This window comes from Bombus huntii, chromosome 8 (genome assembly GCF_024542735.1).
Source record: "Bombus huntii isolate Logan2020A chromosome 8, iyBomHunt1.1, whole genome shotgun sequence".
Lineage (NCBI taxonomy): Eukaryota > Metazoa > Arthropoda > Insecta > Hymenoptera > Apidae > Bombus > Bombus huntii.
This window is the reverse complement of record NC_066245.1, coordinates 4,923,291-4,947,202: the sequence shown is the minus strand read 5'-3', so window position 1 is coordinate 4,947,202 and position 23,912 is coordinate 4,923,291. Positions and strand designations below refer to the sequence as shown.

The window sequence follows — 23,912 nt, the reverse complement described above, 5'->3', positions numbered from 1 at the left end:
ACAGAGCAGAAAAATAAGCTATTTTAAATTTCGCGCCACAAGGAGTGCGCGTGTCAACGGAATACACACTGACAATGATCAACTGTCATGTGTTACTGATAATCTCGGACGTTGCTGTTGACGTGTGCTGATGGATCATAGGACAATTCTCATGAAGTTACAATTCGTTGATCAATTAAGTTACTCATAAAAACGATCTCAGGAGGGAGAACAGTAGAAATTTTCAGGTTAACATCGAACAAAGTGCACAATCACTTCTCGATTCGCGCCATCCTAATAATTGAGGTAGGTCATGAAAATAATAGCTGATCTTGATAAATTCACATGTTGGTTACTACGACGTCATTTTATTTCTTATTCGTTCTGACAGCATCTTTTAAATTTTGGACGTAGACAGTGAATTTGTAAGACATTTCATTGTCCTTGGAGGTTAGAAATTATGGCGTCTTTGTGTTTTATTAATCTTTTCCATTGTTGTTCCGTAAATCTTGCAATTATCTTGCTTTCTTGAGTATATTAGAATGTTCTTCTTACTTTACATGCTGTTATGGCAACACCTTCTGTAAACTTTGTTATTTTAAGTATTAATCAGCTTGATAACAGATAAGGAAATTCAGTTACAAACAGAATTTTATTGTTTACTTAATAGATCCATGTAGGTTAAAGATTCTTTGCTTATAAAAGCTTAAACAAGAGTGACTATAATGAAATATTAATCTTTATTTTATTTCAGCATTCATCATGCCAATTTTATATACCGTGGTGGCTCGAGGGTCAACGGTATTGGCAAAATATGCTTCCTGTACTGGAAACTTTGATGAAGTAACAGAGAGCATTCTGGCAAAAAAAGCTGAAAATGACAAGGTTACATATTCACAAGGACAATATCTTTTTCACTACATCTGTGAAGATAACATTATTTATATGTGCATTACAGATGATGTAAGTAATCTAAAAGTAATTAAGCATTATTTGAAGTAATTCATTAGTGTCAAACATTTTCATGTTATAGGATTACCAAAAATCCAAAGCATTTTTATACCTGGCAGAAATTAAAGGAAGATTCTTGGCTGCATATGGTCAAGATGCGCAAACTGCAATTCCCTATGCGATGAATACAGATTTTGCAAGAACTTTAGCTAGTACAATGGTAAGAAATATAAATATATCTGAAATGTATTTTCTAACATTTTCACATTTACATTTTTTGTTTAGAAACATTACAATGAGTCTAGTCACAAAGTCGATGTGCTTGATAGCGTTCTCGGTGATCTGGATGAATTGAAAGATATAATGAGTAAAAATATTGATAATGTTGCAATGCGTGGAGAACGGCTAGAACTTCTTGTAAACAAGACTGAAAATTTATCTACGAATGTAAGTAGAATTAAAAGATACCATAAAGGATGTGCAAAAAAATAATGTTTTCGTATATTTTTAGTCGGTTACATTCAGAAAAACCAGTAGAAATTTAGCACGCTCTTTGTTTTGGAAGAACGTAAAAATTTACGTTATTGTTGGAGTTATTCTAATCGTAAGTAATCGATACTATGTACGATTTGATTTAATGCAAAATATTCCATTTAATTTTGTGTGAATCTCGTAGGTTGTCATATACGTTATTGTGTCGATATCTTGTGGAGGTTTGGCATGGCCGAAATGCGTCGGCAATTAATTCACCTTTGTACTATCCAGATACAATGTGTTCTGTCTCAAAAATGTGATAAGAATGTAATCGCGGTTGGTTCGCGGAGATATACTGTAAGCAAACGAGAAAAACATTCACGGTACATGTTTCATTCCCAGATTTATTACGTATGAAGAACTGAGAAAAAATCTCGTCTCATTCCGTGTCTGTACCGAAGCGAAATGTAGGAGTAAAGAAAATGCAATTAGGAAATGTATAGATATATAAATATATATAACGCTTATGATATTTTTATTATCTTATTAAAAAAATACAAACATCACTGGTATTTGTCAAGAGACGAATATAATTTTAACATCATTCATATATCCTGTAATATATCTACACAATATATAAAAAAAGCATACAAAAAGGAATAAATGAAATGACTCCATCATTAAAATTGGTGATTCATTTATGCATTTCTGTGCTTGTACTCTTGGGTGCAACAAGTGAAAGTCACGCGCGTAGCTCGTGTTTCTATCCATCCTTGCCAAAGCTATATCGTTATATTGGATGTTCTATCATCGAAAATGGCGGTATCTCATTTGTACTCTGGATGAAATTACGGCAAAATTTATCGAGCATTCAGTCTGTTCCACACCATTAAATACATTACATTTTTTCCACACGCGGGAGTCTCCGAACGACGCATTCGGACTACTCTTTCCATTACCGGCTTCGAGCGCATGTTCCAACGCGTACTTATTCTTCCAATAGACTGTGACTAGTCCCAACGACACCCTACCCAAATCTAATTCAAATACTTACGCTATCAATGAAATCATATTTCCCTTATCGGTTACCTGCTTAATTAAGACTCTTTAAATTATAGTCTAATCGATTAAAAATTCATTGAATTACCTATCACAAATAAGAAGAGCGTTCCAAGTCCTCATAATCATTACCAATCGGTCATCTAAGCTTCAGTCTTAGAAAAAAATCACCAAAGGAATCTGTAATTTTAAATAAAATTCTGCGATGTTACTAAATGAAACGATGTATCGGATTTGAAAAAAATTGTATAGGATAGATACGGTCCTGGAATAGCTGCAACGACATCACCGGCGTGGGACGGGTGGCGGCGTCGCAGGCGCTGTGATCGCGACGCCCGGGCCATCGCAGCAGCCCGGCAGCTCTGGCAGCAGGATGTCGATGGCTCGCGTGGCGCGCCCTTCGGGGGGTGCCAAAGAGTGTCGTCTCGGTGGCTGGTCTCGACGCCACGATTGATCGTACGTCGTCCCTGAACCCGCGCTTCGAAAACACTTTCGATTACTAGCGCAAGGTCGTATCAACAAGTTCCGGCCGTGTTTGCGGTCGTGGCGATCGTAACGGCCGGTCAAGTCCGTTTACAGATTAATATCCATAGGAAAACAATCCCCGTGGTGCGTGTTTGCACGCGCGACAACGATCAAAAGCGGACGCGTGGTGAATCGCGTGCGATTTCCGATCGCAGTCACGGTGCAACGCCGGTCTCGCGACTCGTATCGGTGACTGTGTTTCTGAATCAGTCGCGCGAATCCTCTTCCCGCGGTTGTTATAGTCAATTGGTTCCGTGTTCTGTTGCGTGTGTCAGTGGTGTGGGTGGTTTCGTGTGATCCGACACACCGTTTCGCGGCCGGCCATGGAACCGCGGAGGTTCCGGATACCGGAGGCTAGCTGACGGGTCCGCTGCCGCGATCGGATGTCCGCGCGGGAGGGTAGGAGGTACCACGAGCCGCTGGATGAAAGTGAAAACGAATCGGACCGCGACACGGGGGGATGAACGAATGAGGATACATTGCGTGGAGAACGTCCGATCGTGTGAGACACAGACCCCGTAAGTGGATTTCCTGTACACTTCCCTTCTGTTCTTTTTCCTTCTTTTTTTTTTTGTTTTTGTTTGAACGAGAAATAACAATGATTTGTCTCTCGTATATTTGTTTTTCAAGTAGAGAATGTTCGTGTTAAGAGAAACGAACGAGGTAGAAGTAGAAAATTCTTAAACAGAGTAGACAATGCTTAATTTTGCTCCTGTTTCATGCTTTGATTTACGTGTCGGAGATTTGAGATAATAGTTAGGAAAAAGTCAGAAACGTTTACTTCCGTGTTCATGCGTAGTTGCGTCAATAGGTTCGAACCGGACTCGACCTAATTAATTTTGTTTCCTGCCGCTATCGTCAGCTCTTAGAACGTTTTGTGTCTGATAGCGTATAAAGGTCGGCGGAAAGTGGCAAATAGGTTGCGTGCAGCCACCGTAGGCTTGTTTTCATGCCACGCGTTAGATAAAGCAACGAAACGAGCTATGGACGCAAAAAGCCAATGAACTGCCGTTGAGCATGAACGCGGATGGAAATACCTGCCTTTCCCGGCACGCGATATAAGTGACGGAAAATCGTTGCTGCGGATCGCTGGCAAACGTATGCTTCAACAATTGTACAACTTTGCCCACGGAATCTCTGTATCGATTGCCATATTTATAGCTTATTTAAAATTGTTTCACGTAATGCTACGTTGTAATTCAATACTGAAACGATAAGACTTTTCCAACCTGCTAAACAGCGGACTCCTTTCTTTCAAGCTCTTACAATTCCCGCGCAATTTACAAAGAGAAATAAAGTCTGTTGAAAAGAATGTAAGAAATGGAATTTGTAAAATCGTTTCATCAAAAGTAACCGAGAGGAAGAAATCGTACAAACGCGCAGTAGATCCGCACGGCAATTCTCCCAGTTATTTCCGGCTTTTCCCAACAGAGAAAAAAAAATACAGCCAGCATCTTACCCCACGTTATCTCTCCCCTGGTCCGTAGCAATATCGTGACGTGTACGGGGAGTCATTTGATGGAGAAATATTCGACGCCACGCACGCTGGCCATAAAACGTTCGAGGAACGAGAGGGTCCGACGCGGCATGGCGTTCTGAGTCTGATCCCGAACAGGAAGAATGTTCATTGACGTTCAGGCTTACAAGATCCTGGCGAAGTGGCGTCTTACTGGCCCGCGACTGGATCGCGCACAGAAAGACAAATGTTCCCTGAAGGTACGACCAACTGAACGTTTTCGATTCCCCTCTTTGAATTTTACTTGCAAAGTACTTCCATTTTCACAGCAGACGTCTGCCTCCGAGTGATATATTAGCGAGAGAAGCTTGCGGTGAAAATTCGTTATTCTTAGCTATCGAAACTACGATAATAATGTCGAAATTCGTACTTTGGTCGAATAACCGAGCAGTAATTGCACCGAATACGATAGCTAAGTGTAAGGGAAGCTCGAGTCTCTCCTGGCAGTCGAGTTCAGACGAAAAGGGAGTAAGGTTTCGTGCACTTGGAAGGTCTATCGAGAACAGAATTTCGCAAGGCTAGACGTAGGTCCAGGCTAACGTGCATAACATGGTGCAAGAAAGTTGCACGTAGAATATCTTGTTACCGTTTTAACTAGAAGCTTCGCGTTAAGCTTTCTTTTAACATTTTCAAATAACAAGATTAAACGACTAAATATACAAGTTCCATGTTCGAGTCGCGCCATGTCATCTCAATCAGGCCGATCAAGTCGGAGTTAATTAAACGAGGCGACGGAGGAAAAAATGCTCGTTCGCGTGAACGAGATTTTTCCACGCGTTCGATCCCGTGGGGAGCCGCGAGACCGACATTTTCTAGTTTTAATTAAAGTCAGCCAGTCGGAGTCGCAGCTAAGGCAATTAAGTCGAAGACAAACCGGAGGCTCCATTGAATTTCCTAGCTTTCGTAATTAGTTTCGACGTAACTGAATCCAGTTACCAGACGCCCGATAATCACGCCTATCCACGACACCTTCTTCTATTCGTCTGACGATCGAGACTTCGAAGGCTACCCTTCGAAATCCTCGAAAATTAATGTAAGAAGTGGGAAGTTCGATCGACGGACGATCCGTTTATTGCTTTCAGGCAACGGAGAACTTTTCAAACCCTTCGAATGGAACAAGCAAAGTACTCCAAGTACATTCCCGATCACAATTCACAGGATACTTGTTAATTTTAAACACACGTTTCGATGAATATGTCTATAATAATATTCCCAAAACATAGTGTAAATAGACTGGAAATTTTTACGCATTCGTATAAATTCGAAAATGGAAAAATGAAATAAAAACACATAGTATGCAAAAATATCTATATAAAGTACGCAAGGTATTCGTTGGCAATAGCGTTTATGAGGTCAAATCTGGAGGAGAAGGAAAGAGGGTAGAATAAAGGTGGAGACCCGGAGAAGTAGGAATTATATTCATAAAAATACGAATTTGCATAAATATTCGCGGAATACTTACGGTACCTGCGCGTAATTACTATGCCTCGATTTCATATTTTAATTCAAACGTCCGTTTATGCCTATTCTAAATGCACCAGTCGTTCCGTGATTTATTGACTTACGGTAGGGTATTTTTATTCGTTCGCTCTCGAAGAACGGGGCTATTTTCTGTTCAACGGCGTTTCGTTGTCCCCGTGGCCGTTTCCAGCGAAAGTAGCACGGACGACAGCGGGGGAAATAGGGGTGAAATTTTAATTCGCGCGAACGTTTGATATTCAGAGATCCGGACTCGGTATTCACGGACTCACGTACGACCACTCGGCAGCCCTTCTTTCATCAGGGCATTTTTGTTTCGCGCCAATGACGAACGACGACGTACTCTTGTTCTTTCGCATGCTCGTTCCGCGGAAACGAGCGACAGACAAAGACGGACATAGGGACGATGATAGCGAGGATAGAGCGAGCGTAAAGAAAAAAAAGCGCGGAAAGGGCGGAAGATGATAGAACGAGACGACGATCTGTCATTCAAGGACGATTCTTTCAGGCTGCAAACTCGCTGGATTGTGTGTGCAGGGCCACCCTCTTTAGAATTCCCCGTCTGTGGAGCAAGAAGCTCGTAAAAGACAAAGGGGGTTGGTAGCACAGGGGTGGAGAGAAGGCGCTGCGCAAGGGAGACACAGGGGAGGGACGGAGCGGAGACAGGAAGAGGCGAGGAGGAACGAGAAAGGAAATAAGAAAGATGGGAGAGAGCTCGCCGGATCTCAGCCTCCGGCTCCGCCGAGGCAGTTCCGACTCTAGGGATTCCTTCTACATGGACTTTGCCCAGGTACCAATTCCAACACGATACATTGATAATCCTTGATAGATATTTTCTACCCTTGGATAGGACAAATTTATATTAATATCTAATCGCGGTCTCTTTGTCGGTAGAAAGTCTTTCCGTTACCTTAATCCATAGCGAACTTGCTGATATCTTTAAGGAAAAGAAAGGGGATAGGATAAATGAAAGCAGAGTGGAGAAGCAAACTCTAACGAGTTAGATACCAGTTCGATAACAGCGTGACTCTGAAAGGAAATTGCGAAACGCATTGACTACTCGTTACATGAAATATACTTTCAAAGTTACTCTGCATCTATAGTTGAATAAAGGGTTTCATAAACGCGAAAGAAAGTCAGTCTTATACGAGAACGATACGTAAAAGAAATAATAAGAATAAGAAGTATCGGGACATATCTTTATCTTGTAGCGACACTCGACAGCAAACTTTCCAACGGTTTGTGTCCCGTGGCTTGCTACACAAAGACCCTATCGTCGACTGGACGACGCCAAAACAATGGTTAGCGCAGTTGGTTATGAACGTTCCAGACCAAGTTCGAATCCCGACACACACAGTCCGATTATTTTTCCACAATTTCTAACTGAAAGAAGGCAACGCAAATGAAGACGAAAGTCTTATACACCAGCAGTGCCGGTCAGGATCTATCCACCTCATTCTTTTTAAGAACGCGTCTCAAACCTGAAAGCTTTAATTCTAACAATTTTTCTAAAGGGGTATTAATTCGTGTGGACAGGGCATCGACTCAGACATCGAGGAGGTAACGCGTCCAGGAGAAAACTCGGACCCGATGATGGACAACCATTTGGAAGAAACTGGGAACGAACTGCCGCTGCTAGAGGACGTGATGATCACGATCCCGGAGGAAGCTTCGGAGGAGCTGCGCGAAGAGGAGGAAGCCGCGGCGATGGAGGCTGCGTTGCGAACACCCGAGGGCCGCCCAATAATTAACACGGAAGCCGAGAAACCAACGCAGCAGCAACTCCCGTCCCAGCTCTCCACGCTCGCCCCGCAAGAGTAAGTACGCGTCGGAAATTCTGAGCAATAAAACAGCGTACATTTCGTTGCGCCATATTTTAACATTAAACCTAACGACACTTGGTATATACCTATTTCTACCATGTGCGGTCAAAATGACCGGTGATTAAAGAAGTAATAGTTTTATAGCAATGAGCAATAACCCTAAGAAACTTCTCGACTTTTAAAATGTTTGTAACAATGGACTATAAAAAATGTTAAATTTTGTGGCGGCTCCTTAGGATTATTATGGGCCTGAGTTGATATGTCTTGACAGCTGGTGGCTATCTTGATCGAGGAATGGATTGTTTTATGACAAGATTACGGCTGTAACAGTTGTTGTTATTTGTTATTACTGATTTTGTTTGTCATCTGATCTTGAAATAGCCTTCTTTTTGTACTGATTGCATTTATTTTAAGAATAACCAATATATTTTGTCGGGCGGTCAAAATGACCGCTCACGGTAGGCAAAGCGGTGTACAAATTTTTCTCAGAAAATAAAAGAGCAAACTAAAATTAAATAGCGAAAAATATATTGTATGCATGTTTTAGGAAAAGTGAGAAATTATGAAGCGATATGATAAAGTTTAAATATGGTTAAATTTGTGTAGAAGTCGCGAGAGCGGTCAATTTGACGGCGCCGGTAGGTTTAGTGTTAATCCGAGTCGAAGAGATCTCGGTTTTAATTGGAACCCCCCGTTTTCTTTTTTCCTCCACCCTCAGCGAGATCCTTCGTTTTACTTGGGAGATGCGATTTTGATTTGTCCAGTAACGCGATTCCGTTCGTCGCTCGAGGATATTTGCGGTTACGGATTGAAGGATGTTCGGTTAGTAACTGAAGAAGAGAAAGGCAAGTAGATGGTCTGGGTAAATATTAGCGTTCAGGGCGTAAAGAGGTGTTTTATCTACAGAGACTAACAATTTCAAGATGGTAGTGAAAAGATCATATTATGCTTATCACCTTTCGCTTCTTTTTTTCTAATTAGACATCGGGATTTTTTTATTAATACGCTTTGTGAAACTGAGAGGATGGTAAATGCAGTAGCTCAGGGACAAATTCATTTACGATTGTCGGCAACAGGTATTAGGACACTTGATTGTACTAGTGACAATAACAAAACTTCTGGACTAATAATAATAATAATAATATTAGTATAATTGCGTGAAACAGGTGTCGTGATGCTTTTGGCTGAATGTGCCCATTTTTATAACTGTATGGGGTCTATCAGAAATAAGCAATTAGATCTGCATTCTTTTACCTAGCCATTTCCCTATCTATGTATGCAGAATAGATATCAGATACAACTTGGAAATTAAATTCGTTTTTTTCGTTACATAACGACGTTGGTCATTCGTATACATCTTGCGAAACGTTCAGACGAAGAAGAAGAACATCGTTGGAACGAGCTGCTATAAAGACATCTTCGCTCGAAAGAAAGGCGATTGAAATAAACCGGCAACGATTAATTTCCGTCTTCGGCGTTAAGCGTCTTTCACCCCCTACATTTTTTGTCAGCGACGTTCTCATCCATTAAAGATGCCTCATACGTCTCTCGCTTGAGTCTCCTCTAGATTTGGCGAGAAACTCGAACCGGGGAAAAAGTGGTTGGTTAAGTAGGTAAACAAAATCTCGGCGTCGGGGTGAACAAAATGCGAGATGAGATAGAAGAAAGTATTTTCAACGCGTCTGGAATACCACGAGGAATACAGCATAATTGCAGGAACGCGTAAGGAAACGACTACGAGCGTGGCAACCGATGGAAATATTAGGCCCGTGACGCGATTACCTCGTGGCAGGAAGTCTGAATTACGATCCGTCTTTGACGGTTTCATTGATCGGACACAAGGGAAGCCACCAATTTCATGAATGGCTTCTAAATATTAATAATCTCATCTAAATCTGTAGATGCTTCCTTTACAATTTCGTATTTTTGCTACTGAATATTCTAGACGTGCACGCTTAAAAAGCTTTTAATTTCTATACGTTTCGATATATATTTTTATACGTTAAACGCGATAAGGAACGAAATATGCCGTGCTCGAGATCATATTGAAAAATAATTTATCCTTTTCGTATTGTTCGTACAATTAATAAGAATCGATATGACAAGAATAAAAAATTGTAGGATGATCTTATAGCAACGATACGCAGCGTATTAATAAAAAACATATCTGGCCGTGGATAATACGCGTCGATTAGATTCACGCATTAGTCGGTGCTACATCATATTTTTCAGAGAATTGATAATGTCACTGATGGAAATCTCTGTAGATTCTTGTAGGTTATCGTCCATTATTTCTCGCTTTGTAGGTCCATACGTAACGTCACTATGTGAATTACCGTCCCCTCTAAGCGGCCACGTTACTCCTCGCCTCTTCATTCGAACGACCACCGCCACTATTCACAGGCATGGAACATTAGTCACTGTCCACGATTAACGCGCATCCCTCGGCTCCCGTGTATCCAGCAGGGAAGCGACCGGCGGTAGTTTGTCCACCATCGACGATTGAACTTGATCGTGAAAAATCGTATTGCGAGCGTCTCCATTTTGCTCCATTAATTTTTACTCGCATGACCGGAAGCACAATTGTGAACACGTTCGCAACCGAGAGAGAACGCTGATCATGTTGAAACCGGGGTAACCTCTATCGGTGACCAAAGTCGTTTACGAGTGGTCGACGGCCCGAAAAGGGGCGAGTTCGAGACGAAACGGAGCGAGCTTTTGATCAAAGCGAAACACTGACCCCAATTTGCAAAATTGCCGCTTCTACCGGATTTAATCTCCGAGTCACCAAGAAACGAGACGTCAAAGGCGTATCGCGGCAAGCAACGATAATCAAACGCGTACGACAGTGCTTTTTCTTCTTCCGAATATTGATCACGGTTAGGCAAATAATTTTCTCGTAATTTCCGTTATGTATTATCTGAAACGCGATCACCGTTGTTGTCTCGCGTGAATCGATTATTTATTCGTTTGGCGACGCGACGAATCGACCGATTAATTGCCGCTCGAACGGCAATTTCCATCCGATCTGCGGCAGCCGATCCGTGGATAGCCGGCCGCCTCCATTTCGTACCGAACTCGATTACTTCCGGCGGATATCGAACGTGAATTCGTGAACGCACGAGTGGCCAACGGCACCGAAGTTAATATTGACCTGTCACTTCGTTATGGCCAACGAACGACCTTCGTGTCGCTTCCATCTCGCTTCCGTCGTTGCATTCTCTTCTCTATCGTTTCTCTCCTCTCCTATCCTCTCCACGTACACCCTCCTGCCTCTACGCATCGTCCAACGTTCGTCCCTTTTTCTCTCTCCCTCTGCCGCTACCAGCTCTCTCTTCCTTTCCCGTTTCACCGGAACCTCCGGTGAACCGTCCTCTCCTTCGGTCCGGACGAGAACAGGAAGACTGGCCTATTCCGTCGATTTACATGCAGATTTGATCAGGGTGCACGCGCACTCGGCACCCGACTCCTTTCAAGCAAACTCAGCCAGGGCAAAGGAGGAGCGAGTCGCTTCCCCCTTTCCTTTTCTTCCTTCTCCTACGAAGATCAAAGTTGCGGAAGTTCGTGATTCGAGGATCCTCGTTGCACGGTCAAGGTACGAACGAGAAGATGCCGGGGATAGAGAGAACCGAATAGGGTGCTAAAGCAATTCGACGCACTCGATCCGATTCGAGAATTTCCAAATTCAAGCCGCTTCGCTGCCGCTGTCTCTCCTTTGTTTCCATTCGACCTTCGTCTCGCAGCTTCCGCCTACTTGTCGGTGCCGTTGCTTTCGTCGTGATTTCTCGAGGCAACTCTTCGACACGCAGAACGAAACTTCGTGGCATAGAACGTGGGCGAGTTCGAGCGGTCCTTCCGCGAACGTTACGCCACTGCGAATCTCATTCGGGTAACGAGCTCGCTATCAAACGGCCGCGTATCCAGAGACGATGGATACAGGCGACGAGTGGGATGGGGAGAGAAAAAGAGGGACAGCGAAAGAGAAGGAGCAAGATTAGCGGAGAGAGAGCCGCGGACTCGCGAGAGTGCAGGGCATCAGTTTGTGATGCGGGGTCCGAGAGTGTCGTGACACGAGCCGCAGGGCCGTGACTGTGCGAACCCGCTGGCGAGTTCAGCAGCTAACATTCCGCCGAGACGGTCGAGGAAACTACCAGCCAAGGTCACGGATATGCTCATCAAGGAGACCTCCCTCAGGTACTACGATTCCACCCTGTCGAGACCACGAATCGATCCGGTTGCTCCTTCCTTCCTCTCTCTCTCTCTCTCTCTCTTTCTCTCTCTCTGTACTTCTCACTCCGGACGACTTGTCGGGAATCCTGAAATCGCGCACGCACACTGCCACACGGTCGTCTACGATTTCCGATGGCACGACGACGACAAGGACGTAGTCCTCGTATGTTTCGCATGCTTTCCCGAGGGGGATTTCGATCGATCGTTGAAACGCGTCGAAATGCTCGAGTTGGAAGTTGTTTTGCGGGTAGACCAGGAATTTTGGGTTTCCATTAACGCAGCAGGGAACAACGCATTCGGTGAGAATTACGAGCGACAAATTAATCTTATTAGTTTGGTAGTGACACTTCGTCGTATCGATCTCGAAAAGATTACAGTCGATCTATGTACGTTATCATTGCCTATCGCGAGTACGAAAACGATTTAACGTGAAAGAAACTAGATAACGAAAGTGAGAAGAAACTCGATGGCAAAAAAGCTCTCGACCACGAAACGTTCACTGTATCGAGTCGGGCCAACCACGACCCTCCTCGAACGTCAAAAGCATAATCCCCAGCCGGTTGGAGAGTTCGCAATAATCGTAGAGATAAAAATGCGTGGCGCTTGGCGTTGGCGAAAACAGCTCGGGAAAAGTAGGGAAGAAGGGGTGAAAAGCGTTTAGCGAGTATTTACGTGGCGAAAGTTTGGTAGCGAAACGATTAAAAGGAGGTCTTTTCTCGTGGCTCGAATCCGAGCACGTAAAGAGAGCGAACGAACGAACGAACGAACGAAGACGAGGAATAGATTCCTGAGGGATATCCTAAAGGGGCGGCGGAGTGGCGGAGCCACCGAAACAAGGGTGAGCCAGTCCCTGAGTCCTTGAGCCACGGATACACTCGTGCCACAATGAGGGAACGGTACTCAGCCACTGAATCAACCCCTCGGTGCCCTCTTGCTCCCTTCCACGGGTTCCCTCTCGTCCGGCAACACCCTCTCGCGCTCCTCTGCTTCTTCAACACTACGTGATTATTTCAAAAAGCTGCAAGCCAAGAGACGAGTCATCCTCTCTTTCTCTTTCGCGCGTATTCCATCCTTGGTCGACTACCTTTCCTCTCACGTTTCTCTTTCACGGTGCGTGGAAACGCGCTCGCGCGCACGCCCAAGCAACCATCTACCCCTGCAATCTCTCGAGTGAAAAGGACGAAACTCCTCCACGTCCCTCTCACTGCCTACTATCGGCCTCGTAGGGGTAGGTCGCTTTACGCGGTACCTCGTTTACCTTCTTAAACGCGCGGAACAACGATCTCCCGGTTTTGGATATATTTAAAGAGGGGTTAGCGAAAACCTCGCGGATGGATGGCTTTCATGAAATTCGCTTCGTCAACGTGTTCGTTTCAGACGCGTAATTCGCGTTCGGATATGTGGAACGACAGCTACTAGAATATTAAATAACGCTCGGATATCGGGGATCTTTCGGAGGATGTCGCGAACCGGAATACACCATCTGCGGTGAATTTCGAATACGAAAATAAACGTTGACCTGTTTCCAAAACCGAACTCTTTCGTTAATAGTTGAGCACTCAAATTACTCCATTTCTGTCGATCACTTTGATCAAATTTAAATCTATTTATTTTACTCGAATATTTTCGCCGTTTCTCGTATATTCTAAAATTGGTTTTCCAGCGAGCAACTCCGTTTACGACGTCTCGAAAATTCTTTCTCGCGGAACGCTTGCAGAGTGGTTGGGGGTAAATCAAGCTTGCGGTAAATTGAAATTTCGCCCCGATACGTCGACGCAATATCGCGACGACGCTGGCAACGGTGAAAGTGCATTTACATTCCGTTTCGACCGCCAAGCGTATATCTATAAGTTGTCGTGGTGGATTCCATAGAAACGGGTAACGTGTTTCTCCGTTTCTTCGTAGAAGACAATTGCAGCGAATCTTGAGGCCGGCACGTGTGTGAGAAACGGCCGCCGTATCGGAGGAGGGATTATCATTAGATAAACGGCCACTGGTTCGAAAGTCGTCGCATTAATAACGCTCGCGAGACCGTCCGCGCTCTATAGTAGGTCTCTTCCTGCAGCCAGTGTCAATGTGACGTGTATCAAACGTTACGACACCGTGTTGACCTTAAATTAGACGCGCGAAACCGTTTGCGGCCGGAGCTCCCCTTTCAATTCCTCGAAACTTTTAGTTAGCAGCCGTTGTTACGTTGCGGCCAGACTCATCGGATATTCAACATTGATTCTATCAAAGTAGCAACGCGTTAATTATCCGCTTGTTCTTTTCCCTCCTTTTCTTCTTTTAAACGGATAACGAGAGAAAACGAATTTCTTGTTTATAGCCGCGTAGTACAGGTAGAATAGCGCGAGGAGAGCGCAATCGAGCAAATGGGAAAACCCACGCCCACTTTAATTACTGGCGTTCGCAGCGCGTAAGAAAAAAAAAAAGAAAAGAAAAGAATAAACTAGAGAAACTAGATTGGAGCAACGCGTCCAGAGTTTCATTAAGCGTGTTGCGTGGTGAAAACAGGTCGAAAAAATATTTTTCCCCGGCAACGCGCTTAATTACTCCTCCCCGTGTTAGCGCGACCGCCTTTAAGCCCGAGAACGTACTCTTTAACGTCGTGTCGCCTTTCTTACAATGGCTGGAGTGGAAATTCTCCGGAGAAACTGACGACGTCGCGATACCGCCCAGTGAAAAGTTTCCCGGCCATTTGTCGGCGCAGTTTAACGAGTTCGAATTGGCGGCGAGTAACGACAGCCAGTTTCACGGTGACGAAGTTCGGGCCGCGTGCACGTTTCAGACGACCCGCTAGCACTCAGGAAACTCGCTTAAACGTATTACGGGGGCAGGGCGCGAGTCCGCTCGAAAGCGATAAGCACTGGCGTCGAATGCTTTCGGGATAAATTGCTTTCGATCGAGCAAATTCGTGTGGAACGAATGAAAATTGGTAACTGGGGACCGGGACTAGAATGAAAACGGAAAGAACGATCGATTCTGATTCCCGCGCACCAATCAGCGTAGGTATGGGCCGATTAGAAAAAATTGATCCGTTCGTTTTACGAGTTCGTTGGATGGAAGAATTTCTTTTCGACGATGGATAAGCGTAAAGCTCGATTAGTACACGTTAGTATCGATAAGTACGCAATCACGACGAGTCGAAGTATCTTTGATGATGAAAAGAACATTGAAATCACAGGTAATTACAGGAACGACAAAAAGAACGAATCGTTTTACCGATGTAGTTCAGGTACCTCAAGCAGCGTACCTTGTAATTATCTACTACCGTAATTGAGCCGTCGATACCAATGAATCGATCGGCCAAGGACAGGATAGAAATAATGAGGAAACACGGTCTGTTCAGCTGGCCAGGATTGCCGGCTGCACTACCGTCGCCGGCTTCACCGTCCGCGGTAATCGTTTCGCCGGAAACGCTGTCTAGACACAGCAGCAGCTCACCCTCCCGCGCTCACCGGCCACCCCAGTTCGCCCTGGCTCTACCATGCTCCTCGCAGCCGATTTCCGCGGTCTGCTATCCGGCACCGACCTTCCTCGATGTCGCCGAGGACCGGAAGTGGAAGAAGCTTGGATGGTAAGTTCTCTATTTACGTTCCTTTCTTTCTCGCTCTCCACCGAATCGAATTGGATTGTTTGTTCTCTTACGTAGTGAGCTTCGATATATTCAAACCGATATAGATACTGACTATCGAATCATATAGTTCTATAGGATTATACGGCTCCATGGTTCGATTATAGGGAAAGACAGCGTATATGTATCAGCCATCAATTTATAGCAAGTTGACTTATAATTTTATAGCTCTAATCTTTTAATCGATAGTATTTTTGATACGATGCAGTTATTGCTCTTTTTGGTTGTATTTGGTATATTTTGTCTAAGTGCTGAAAACGCAATACCGGCTTTATGTTTTATCGCGATGTTGCACTGAATCGATTTCCATACTTTCATAGCTATCAATTTAAAAATAAAAATTCAGGATGTTCAGCGAAATAACGAAGCAACGAAAGGAACGTAAATCATCAACATTTATGTATGGATATAACACCGTAGTAATTGATAAACTTTTCTACTATGATTCTCCTGCGAATTTTATTTCTACCAAAAGGAGAAAAAAGTAAAAGATATTAAAATTGCGAATAATTCGATAACGAAGAGCAGTAGAACGAATAGAATAGAATATGGAATATAGGATATAGAATACAGAATGAGAAAGGCGTTACTATTTCTTTGCTGAGAGGTATTGCAAATTTATAACCATCAACGAGTCGTTCTATATTGAGAACTTTCAGGTGCCTATATCGAAAATCAGTGGAATGTAATGTCATGGCGTGGAAAAGTTGAACGTGCACGATTAAATCGGGTCATATTCGCAGTTGAACGTTTCAAGCGTCCCATTAGCGCTTGTGCACCGATCGACCAAAAGATTTCATCTTGACTGATTCCAATTCCAAACGAATTAACACGAAGGGGGAGAATATATGCCGGTCACCACGGAAATTTCACGTGATCCTCGGGGTTATCCTGACCGACGTCTGCACCGCAATTACCGGTACTTTATGAATCAAACACACATACGCACGGTCGAGCACACGATTACTCGTAATTGAGCCAATTCTTACGGGGGTGGATGTATTTGCGGCCGATGGTATCTCCACTGACGCTTCCCGACGTTGCATTCCGGGGCCTCGACGTTTCCTTTTCGTCTGGCTAACGTTCATTTCGCTTGCGTTTTTTCAGTCGATCGAGCTACAAGCCTAAACCGAAGGAAAAAGAATTTTCTCGTATTCGATTTTCTGTACACGCGCGATAGGTACGCATTTCGAAAGATGAACGACGATATCCGTAATCTTGGTGAAACGCTCGAAGTCGAAGAAAGTAATCGCGACAACAGGTAGGGCCGGAAATAATCCAATTTCCCCGGTGGAGAGAAATCCAATGCGTGGGCACACTCGTTCAAGCACAATTTCCGTTTGTTGCACAGTGACGCCCTGGCAACGACTTTTAGCGCTCTTTACGGAAAGCTGCTGGTCGTCATGGGAATCGCTTTTCCCATGGCTGAAGTAATATCCACCTACATACCGCCATCGTTCTACGAAGGATTCTACCTTTACCTCTACTTCGGCAGTATGATATTTCTCGTCTACATGTACGCCACGTTGCTTCGCGACGGCAAATCCAAGTCAAGTAAGTCGATCGCTGTGATCGCACGAAATTCTTTCTTCTCCATCTTTTCTTTCTTTTTCTTTTTTTTTTTCGTTGTTTTTTTCTTTATATCGACGACCAGGGATATAAACGAGGTCGAATGAACACGATCCACTTGACGTTTCAGGAAGGTCCGCTACGAGTTGTTTTACGAGTAGGTAATTTCTTTCTACACAAGACTGTTATGACATGAACATAGGTCACATTACGCTAACCTAGGCGCTTGCCTATCGATTTGTCAAAAACAGCCTGCTTCTTACAAAATTAATCCTTTGCTCGTTGTGTGCATTGCGAATCCCTTCACACGAACCCTCGCAGAACTTTAATTACGCCATCAGCTATGACCTCGTAACTTCATACTAAACAACTAAACGATACAATAGCTAAAAACAGTATCGGCATATCGTTGTATCGATTACAGCATTTATATACCAATTGATTAAATCCAAGTATATTAAATTTATTTCCTACCATTTAGTAGTATTTTCATACGATTACACAAATTTGACGCTATGAAAATAAAATATATAGAACTTGATAAAGAAACGCTTCATTGGAAAATAATTAAGCATGCGCCAATGATTTCTGTAGTCACTCGACATTTCTATCCAAACGGAAAATGAAAAATAAGCGAATCGGAAGAATGTCAGAGTACAGCGTTAAAGGGTCAAAGTATCATTGCGTGGCAATGGCGAGTCGGACATCTCGCGCGCTAGCTTTCAACCCGCTTCCGACGACGGGAAGCAGCGAGCTGAGCCCCGTTAAAATCGCATTAATCTTAACCGACCGATTACCATAAATTTGCATGAGAAGAGAAACGAAAGGACGTGTGCGACCTGGACTCGTCGCGATCGTCGAGCGGCGCCGGTGGCGATAGCGATGTTGCGGACACCACGTGTCCGCACGTGACTGCTATCAAACCAGCTCAACACTACGGAAGCTTTTATCTACGAATGGGTGCGGTGGCGTTCGGTATCGGCTCGATGATCTACTCGGGACTGGAATTTGGTCAGTACTTCGAGCTGGAGCAGAACACCAAGTGCCACAACATCATGCTCGCCCTCACGCCGGCCACTAGGATGGCGTTCATCTTCATACAAATGTACTTTATATTTCTGAACAACGAGGTGAGTATATTTTTACAGATATCGAAATTATATTCAAGATTAACCCTCGTTTCACTGATCACCATGCAATCGACAGCTGATCCTGTATGAAAATATATCATACGAGATGTTCTATTTTTCACCGTTTCGTTTATCTTCAAGGAATCGCAAAAAAGATGCCTTTACGTCCATAACAGTTAGAAAATTAAAATCATTTACGATGACAAATTGTCAATTTTACAATGCCATATAGAGGAAAGCTGCTGGTCGTCATTTACAATGTCTATACGAAGGTTGTACGTATATCGTGTTAGAAAAAGGAGACGATTTAGAAAATTGAACGTTTCGTATGTTGGCATCTAGCGTGTTGTTATGGAGAAACGTAAATGTACGGTGGCTGGATCGATGGCAAACAAAATCGTGGCCCATCTTTCAAGCGTTAAGAGGGGATAAGGGAATCGCAGCGGTTCGGTTCGTCGTTTTTCACGCAAAGATATTGCGTAAAAGGGGATGGTTAACTGAAAATCAGCAGGGGGATCACTGAGTAGGTGATGGGACTAAAAATAGCAGCGGCATCGATGATGCAGAGATCGGTGCGCGGCACGTAATGAAAGAGCAAAAGCGTCGATGCAAAACGAGAAGCTTGTCTAGAAAGGCTAATGAAACGGAAGGGTGAACAACCCTGAAACTAATACTGAAACACGAGTTGTCCTACCCTGGCCGGCTTTGCTCTTTCCTTTGCCTCGCGACAGATGAATATTTCTCGCCACACTCGACCGCTTTTCATCGAAACTTTCCGTGGAGGTTTCTCGATCGAGAGAATTCCCATCGTTCAATTATCGCCGATCGTTTAACATCCCCCTAAATACGGTTTGAGTCTTTTACAACGAGACAAATCTGATTAATAATTATCGAATTATCCTTATCGAACGTCTGATCGATACGTTTGCGATTCCCTAGTCCTGCTTCAAAGATTATTTCTCTTTCCTTAATTAGATGTACAAAGGAAACTCTCGTTCCTTTCTACGAATCGCTGATGATGTTAATCCGTGTTCTCTTTGACAGCAAATGAAAGTTTATCGTCATCGGGTGGTTGCGCGTTTCGGGCTGATGCACATGATTGGAACGAATCTGTCGGTCTGGCTGAGCGTCCTTGTACAGGAAACGAAACACGAGATATTGACGTTCTACAATCCGGAGAACAACTCGTTAAAGATCTCCCACAGATTAGGTACGATCCATAGCTGCGTACGGGCAGTAGCTCGCAAACCCTAGTGATAACCTTTTACGCGTATTGTACGAAACATTTTGAAATTTCACTAGCACTGTAATGAGAGTCGATACAGTTTAAAATTAAGATTACGCTATACTTAGAAGCTATAAGATATTTAATGCGAATGTATTTTATTGCACAGAGATGACAAAATTATTTAAACGACCAATCGTTATTCAGCGGGGCCGTCTGTGACGCTTATTATACGCTGAGGATGATTAATCATGCTGTAGATATACGTTTGAGTTAACTATTTTGTAATTTCTACATTTCCAGACCGATATCTGATAACAACTTGGCAGATGAAATTTTAATGCGTTTTACATAACGCATACGATACATACATAAAAGATTCCTATTAAAAAATATTCGAGTATCTTCGTTCGTCACTGTATATGTACATGTGTCTGGATAATTATGTCGTCTCTCGAGTACAACGAAACCCCTAATGATATCGAGCGGAGAATCAAGTTGAAATTAAATTAGGTTCGAAGGCCAATCTTAATCTTGGGGGACATAATCACTACCACCATGGCGAGCACCTGAGGCTACCGAGAGGTCTGAAAGGGCCGCATCACATGTTCGAGTGTCGTCGAACCAACATAATGGGATCGTTAGTCCAGGACGCCAGTCCGTTTCTATTTCCTTGCACGATCGAGTACAGCTTAATCTGTGCTGCGATTCTATACGTAATGTGGAAGAATATATCGAAGGCGGCGTTTTCTCAGCCTAAAACACCTCCTGGGTCCCGGCATCATGCTCATGCTTACAGGTAAATCGTTGAACACAATTGAAGACCATAATAATTATAAATATACTTCAATGCGTTAGTCACGCGTACAAGCTCTGATTTTACTTTCAATTTCACAGGAGATCGCCACATCACTACAGCGTGGATTGTGCTCGGGCGCACAAAGGTCTGTTCGTGGGCATCTTGATCCTGGTGCTAACGATCATCTCGCTAATTTTATTCTTCGTGTTAATATCGCGTCCAGAATTGGTCAGCTTCGCCGTCACCGAAGTGAACGTCTGCGAGTTAACGTTATACGGAATGTCGACGTTGGCCACGCTGATAGGGATGTTCCAGATGCGAAAGCTCCGTTACGACGGCACCCGAAACCTAGAACTGGACAACATTCTTCTAGTAGCCGCGCAGACGGGCATGTTCATTTATTCAACGTTCACGATCATCGGCGCCCAATTTACTCTGGCCAAGCACACGATCTTGGTGCTTATTACGGCGTTGGCGAGCGTTGTGCAGACTACGTTTCAAACCATCTTCATTTTGGACGCGTCAAGGAGATCTGTCGTCACTGCGAAACAAATAAGGAGGAAACCGGGTAGAGAGATCGTAACGTTTCTACTGGTGACGAATCTGGCGATGTGGGCGATTAACACGTTGGAAAAATCGCGAGCGGAATCGCACCCGGTGCAATTGCATTTCTACGGCCTGTGGGCGTGGACGATCATCACGCACGTCTCGATGCCTCTGGCGATCTTCTATAGGTTCCACAGCACCGTCTGTCTGTGCGAGGTTTGGAAAAGGGCGTACAAAGTGAAACCAACCTACATGTGACGTAAGGGGTCTCGTGAGGTCGTGTACAAGACCACGGCTCCTCAACGACCGAAAACCTTGCCGGGCAGGCTGGATGCCATCGCAGAGAACGATCCAATTTACTTCATGTAATCGCGGAGAAAAGTCTCTTTGTGAGCTACGTGGTCCAAGGTCGACGTCCTTTTACCTCTTCTTCGTCAAATCCTCGTCCTACGTCCCTGAGGTGTTGCAAAAAGCTGTCGATACAATTTACCAAGTTCACTATGTTAGTCGAGTATGCGTTTCGAGGCGTTATGCGTTGTTTTAGGTTGATTTAGACACGTTATACGTTAACGATTTCACGTTAGTAACGCGTTAAAACGAAGCTCGACGAACCGTAGAGGAGAAAGTGGTTGGCAGCCGCGTTTGTTTTCGATCGTCGAGAAGTTGTGTTATTTATTATCGTTTAGATAATTGTAAGAAGCTTTTATCTCGAATCGTCGTCGCGTTAAAACGAATCACGATGTATATACGCAGTTCGTACGTGACGAGATTCAGGAACGAACTGCGAACGAACGCGCAGACATTTTGAAATCTTTTAATGGTAATCGATTTAAGGGAAACAAGTAAAAGAGTAGGAAAGAATGGAGGCACGATTAACGACGCACAATTTTTACCGAGGTTAGATGTTAGACGATTAGTCGCTTAGAATCGTCGAAGCAACGACTGTTCCTTCGATTTTCTCGGGAACAATGAGATTTCTGTTCGATAAGTAAGCGTTAAGACGATTTTCTACCGATCAAAATAGCGAATGAGAGAAAAGAGAGAAAGGCAGCGAGTGTGTGTATACGAAAGAATGAGAAAAGAAAGAAAGGTCTTTTTTCTTTGATCGTAAACGTTCGTAAGACTGAATTCTAAGCAACCTTAGGACGATGGTTAAGGTGATAGAAGAACGATTACGTTTCTGATGCAAGTCGACCAAAATCCGCGTTAACCCAGAGAACCCCTGATCGATCTGTCCTTCGATGTTACTCGAATACTCTCACGGATATCCGTCTTCCACGTAGTACAAAGCTGCAACTTAACATAATGTCCCTGGTTATTCGAATGAATAATTCAAAGAGAGAGAGAGAGAGAGAGAGAGAGACAGAGAGAGAAAGAGAGAGAGAGAGAGAAAGAAACTAAAAGAATAATCCAACGATCGAGAGAAACAGATTACCTATAGCGAAGTCCTGACTGAACAACTCGAATAGTTTTTTATATTGTTACTACGTAGATGCTCTCGTCGTAATTTTTTTACTCGAAGGGAAAGTGGGTTTGAAGTAATAAGTATAAAAGTCCAACGCGTCTGTCACGATAGTTGTACAAAGTAAATGTATAGTCTGTTTCTCACGATTTTATGCGGCAACGTCTCGCGATCGATCGATCGTGCGCATTTCGAGGAAACGGAAGCCTCGAGAGTCGAGCGTGCGAGCACACAACGTTTATCCTATACAAGTCCACTTGAATCACATCGAAATTGCAAGCCTTCAACGGTTCCTCGCATGGCGTTGCACGTTAGTCACGAATCTAAATTCGAAATATCGGTTTGTAGAGAGAAACGCGATGAGAACGAGCGAGAGGAAGAGGGAGGTCTCAGTTTTAAACATAGCACCGAATCGATGCTTCGTGCGTTACTTCCAACCGTTTCAAAAAAAGAAAACGAAAAAAAAAAGACAAAAGAAAAAAGAAAGAAAGATAGGTACGTTTATAAAAAAGAAATTCACGAGATTGTTGAACGGTGGCAATAATGCAAAAGCATCGTCCCGTAGATTCCCATAGATTTATCACGCGAAGTGATAGAAAGAAAATGTTAAGATAAAAAAAGAAAAAGAGGAGATAAGATGAAGATAACGTTCGAAGGAGGAACAGAGTACAATGGCGAATCATATCATTAAGCCTTAATCCGTCGAGTGTGCTGTCCAATCTCTGAATAATTAAAAAAGGAAAAAGGGGTATCGAAGAATCGCGATCGACCGCAACCTTGAAAGAATTAGCCGAGACGACCTGCTCGAGTGTGTTTCATACATTTTCTGCTCAACGGATGGTTCCACGAGGAGAGACCGAATGAGAGAGTCGTACCGATCTAATCGATCGGTGTACGATACTATTGTTCCGCGAGAATGCCCGTATGCGTTTGTTTTACCGCGTGTTGTGTGAGACGACTGCGTGACGATATGTGCGTGTGTCCCTTGGGAACAACTCGACGAGAAAAAGAATGGTCAGGAGAGAGATAAAGAGGAAACGGGAAAGCGTCGAAAGCGTAAAACGTTCGGTAGAGACATTTTTAGTAGTTAAACGCGTGTTTGTCGTGCGATAGGCGCTTTTTTTTTTATTCTTCGTCGATAAACGATCACACTTTCAGCGATACTGGAAATCTAAGCTGCATAGTTGAACCGGTTGATTCTTTTGTAAGATGTAAAAATTCGACTGTAAGGCGGCTGTAAATACGGGGTTTCAAGGAGAAAGAAAAGAAGAGAACGTAAGAAGGATAAGCGAAGAGAAAAGATAAGAAAATGGATCCTCTCGGTGTTTAGAGCTAGTTGTGTCGACATGTTTCTTCCTATATTATATATAATATATACACATATATATACAAATATAAATATATTTATTATTGCGTTGTTCTATTATAATATTTATTGTATTATCAGATATAGGATTTACGCGCGACACGTTACGTTTATTGATCGGGGCTCGTGTCGAGATTCATCTCCC

At 43.6% G+C, this 23,912-nt stretch overlaps 2 protein-coding genes across 7 annotated transcripts; both read left to right on the top strand.

Moving 5' to 3' along the window:
• The first annotated feature begins 40 nt into the window (after positions 1 to 40).
• LOC126869073 (vesicle-associated membrane protein 7) lies at positions 41 to 1,984 on the top strand. Of its 3 annotated transcripts, XM_050625247.1 has the most exons (7): positions 324 to 429; positions 583 to 655; positions 734 to 942; positions 1,013 to 1,150; positions 1,216 to 1,377; positions 1,442 to 1,534; positions 1,607 to 1,984. In XM_050625247.1, the coding sequence occupies exons 3-7, from the start codon at positions 742 to 744 to the stop codon at positions 1,673 to 1,675; spliced, it is 663 nt and encodes a 220-aa protein (XP_050481204.1). In that variant the 5' UTR covers positions 324 to 429; positions 583 to 655; positions 734 to 741; the 3' UTR covers positions 1,676 to 1,984. The 3 variants fall into 3 exon arrangements, with proteins under 3 accessions (XP_050481202.1, XP_050481203.1, XP_050481204.1); XM_050625245.1 differs by lacking the exons at positions 324 to 429; positions 583 to 655 and adding an exon at positions 41 to 285; XM_050625246.1 differs by lacking the exon at positions 583 to 655 and having other exon boundaries at positions 292 to 429.
• Positions 1,985 to 2,837: 853 nt separating this feature from the next.
• LOC126869057 (proton channel OtopLc-like) lies at positions 2,838 to 23,811 on the top strand. 4 transcript variants are annotated; one of them, XM_050625186.1, is made up of 11 exons: positions 2,838 to 3,506; positions 4,476 to 4,704; positions 6,521 to 6,773; positions 7,520 to 7,800; positions 15,386 to 15,613; positions 17,022 to 17,224; positions 17,370 to 17,396; positions 18,056 to 18,369; positions 19,414 to 19,579; positions 20,108 to 20,393; positions 20,492 to 23,811. In XM_050625186.1, exons 3-11 carry the CDS (start codon positions 6,687 to 6,689, stop codon positions 21,195 to 21,197), a joined length of 2,298 nt encoding a protein of 765 aa, XP_050481143.1. In that variant the 5' UTR covers positions 2,838 to 3,506; positions 4,476 to 4,704; positions 6,521 to 6,686; the 3' UTR covers positions 21,198 to 23,811. The 4 variants fall into 4 exon arrangements, with proteins under 4 accessions (XP_050481143.1, XP_050481145.1, XP_050481144.1 ...); XM_050625188.1 differs by lacking the exon at positions 17,370 to 17,396 and having other exon boundaries at positions 2,839 to 3,506; XM_050625187.1 differs by lacking the exons at positions 2,838 to 3,506; positions 4,476 to 4,704 and having other exon boundaries at positions 6,512 to 6,773.
• The last annotated feature ends 101 nt before the right edge of the window (positions 23,812 to 23,912 follow it).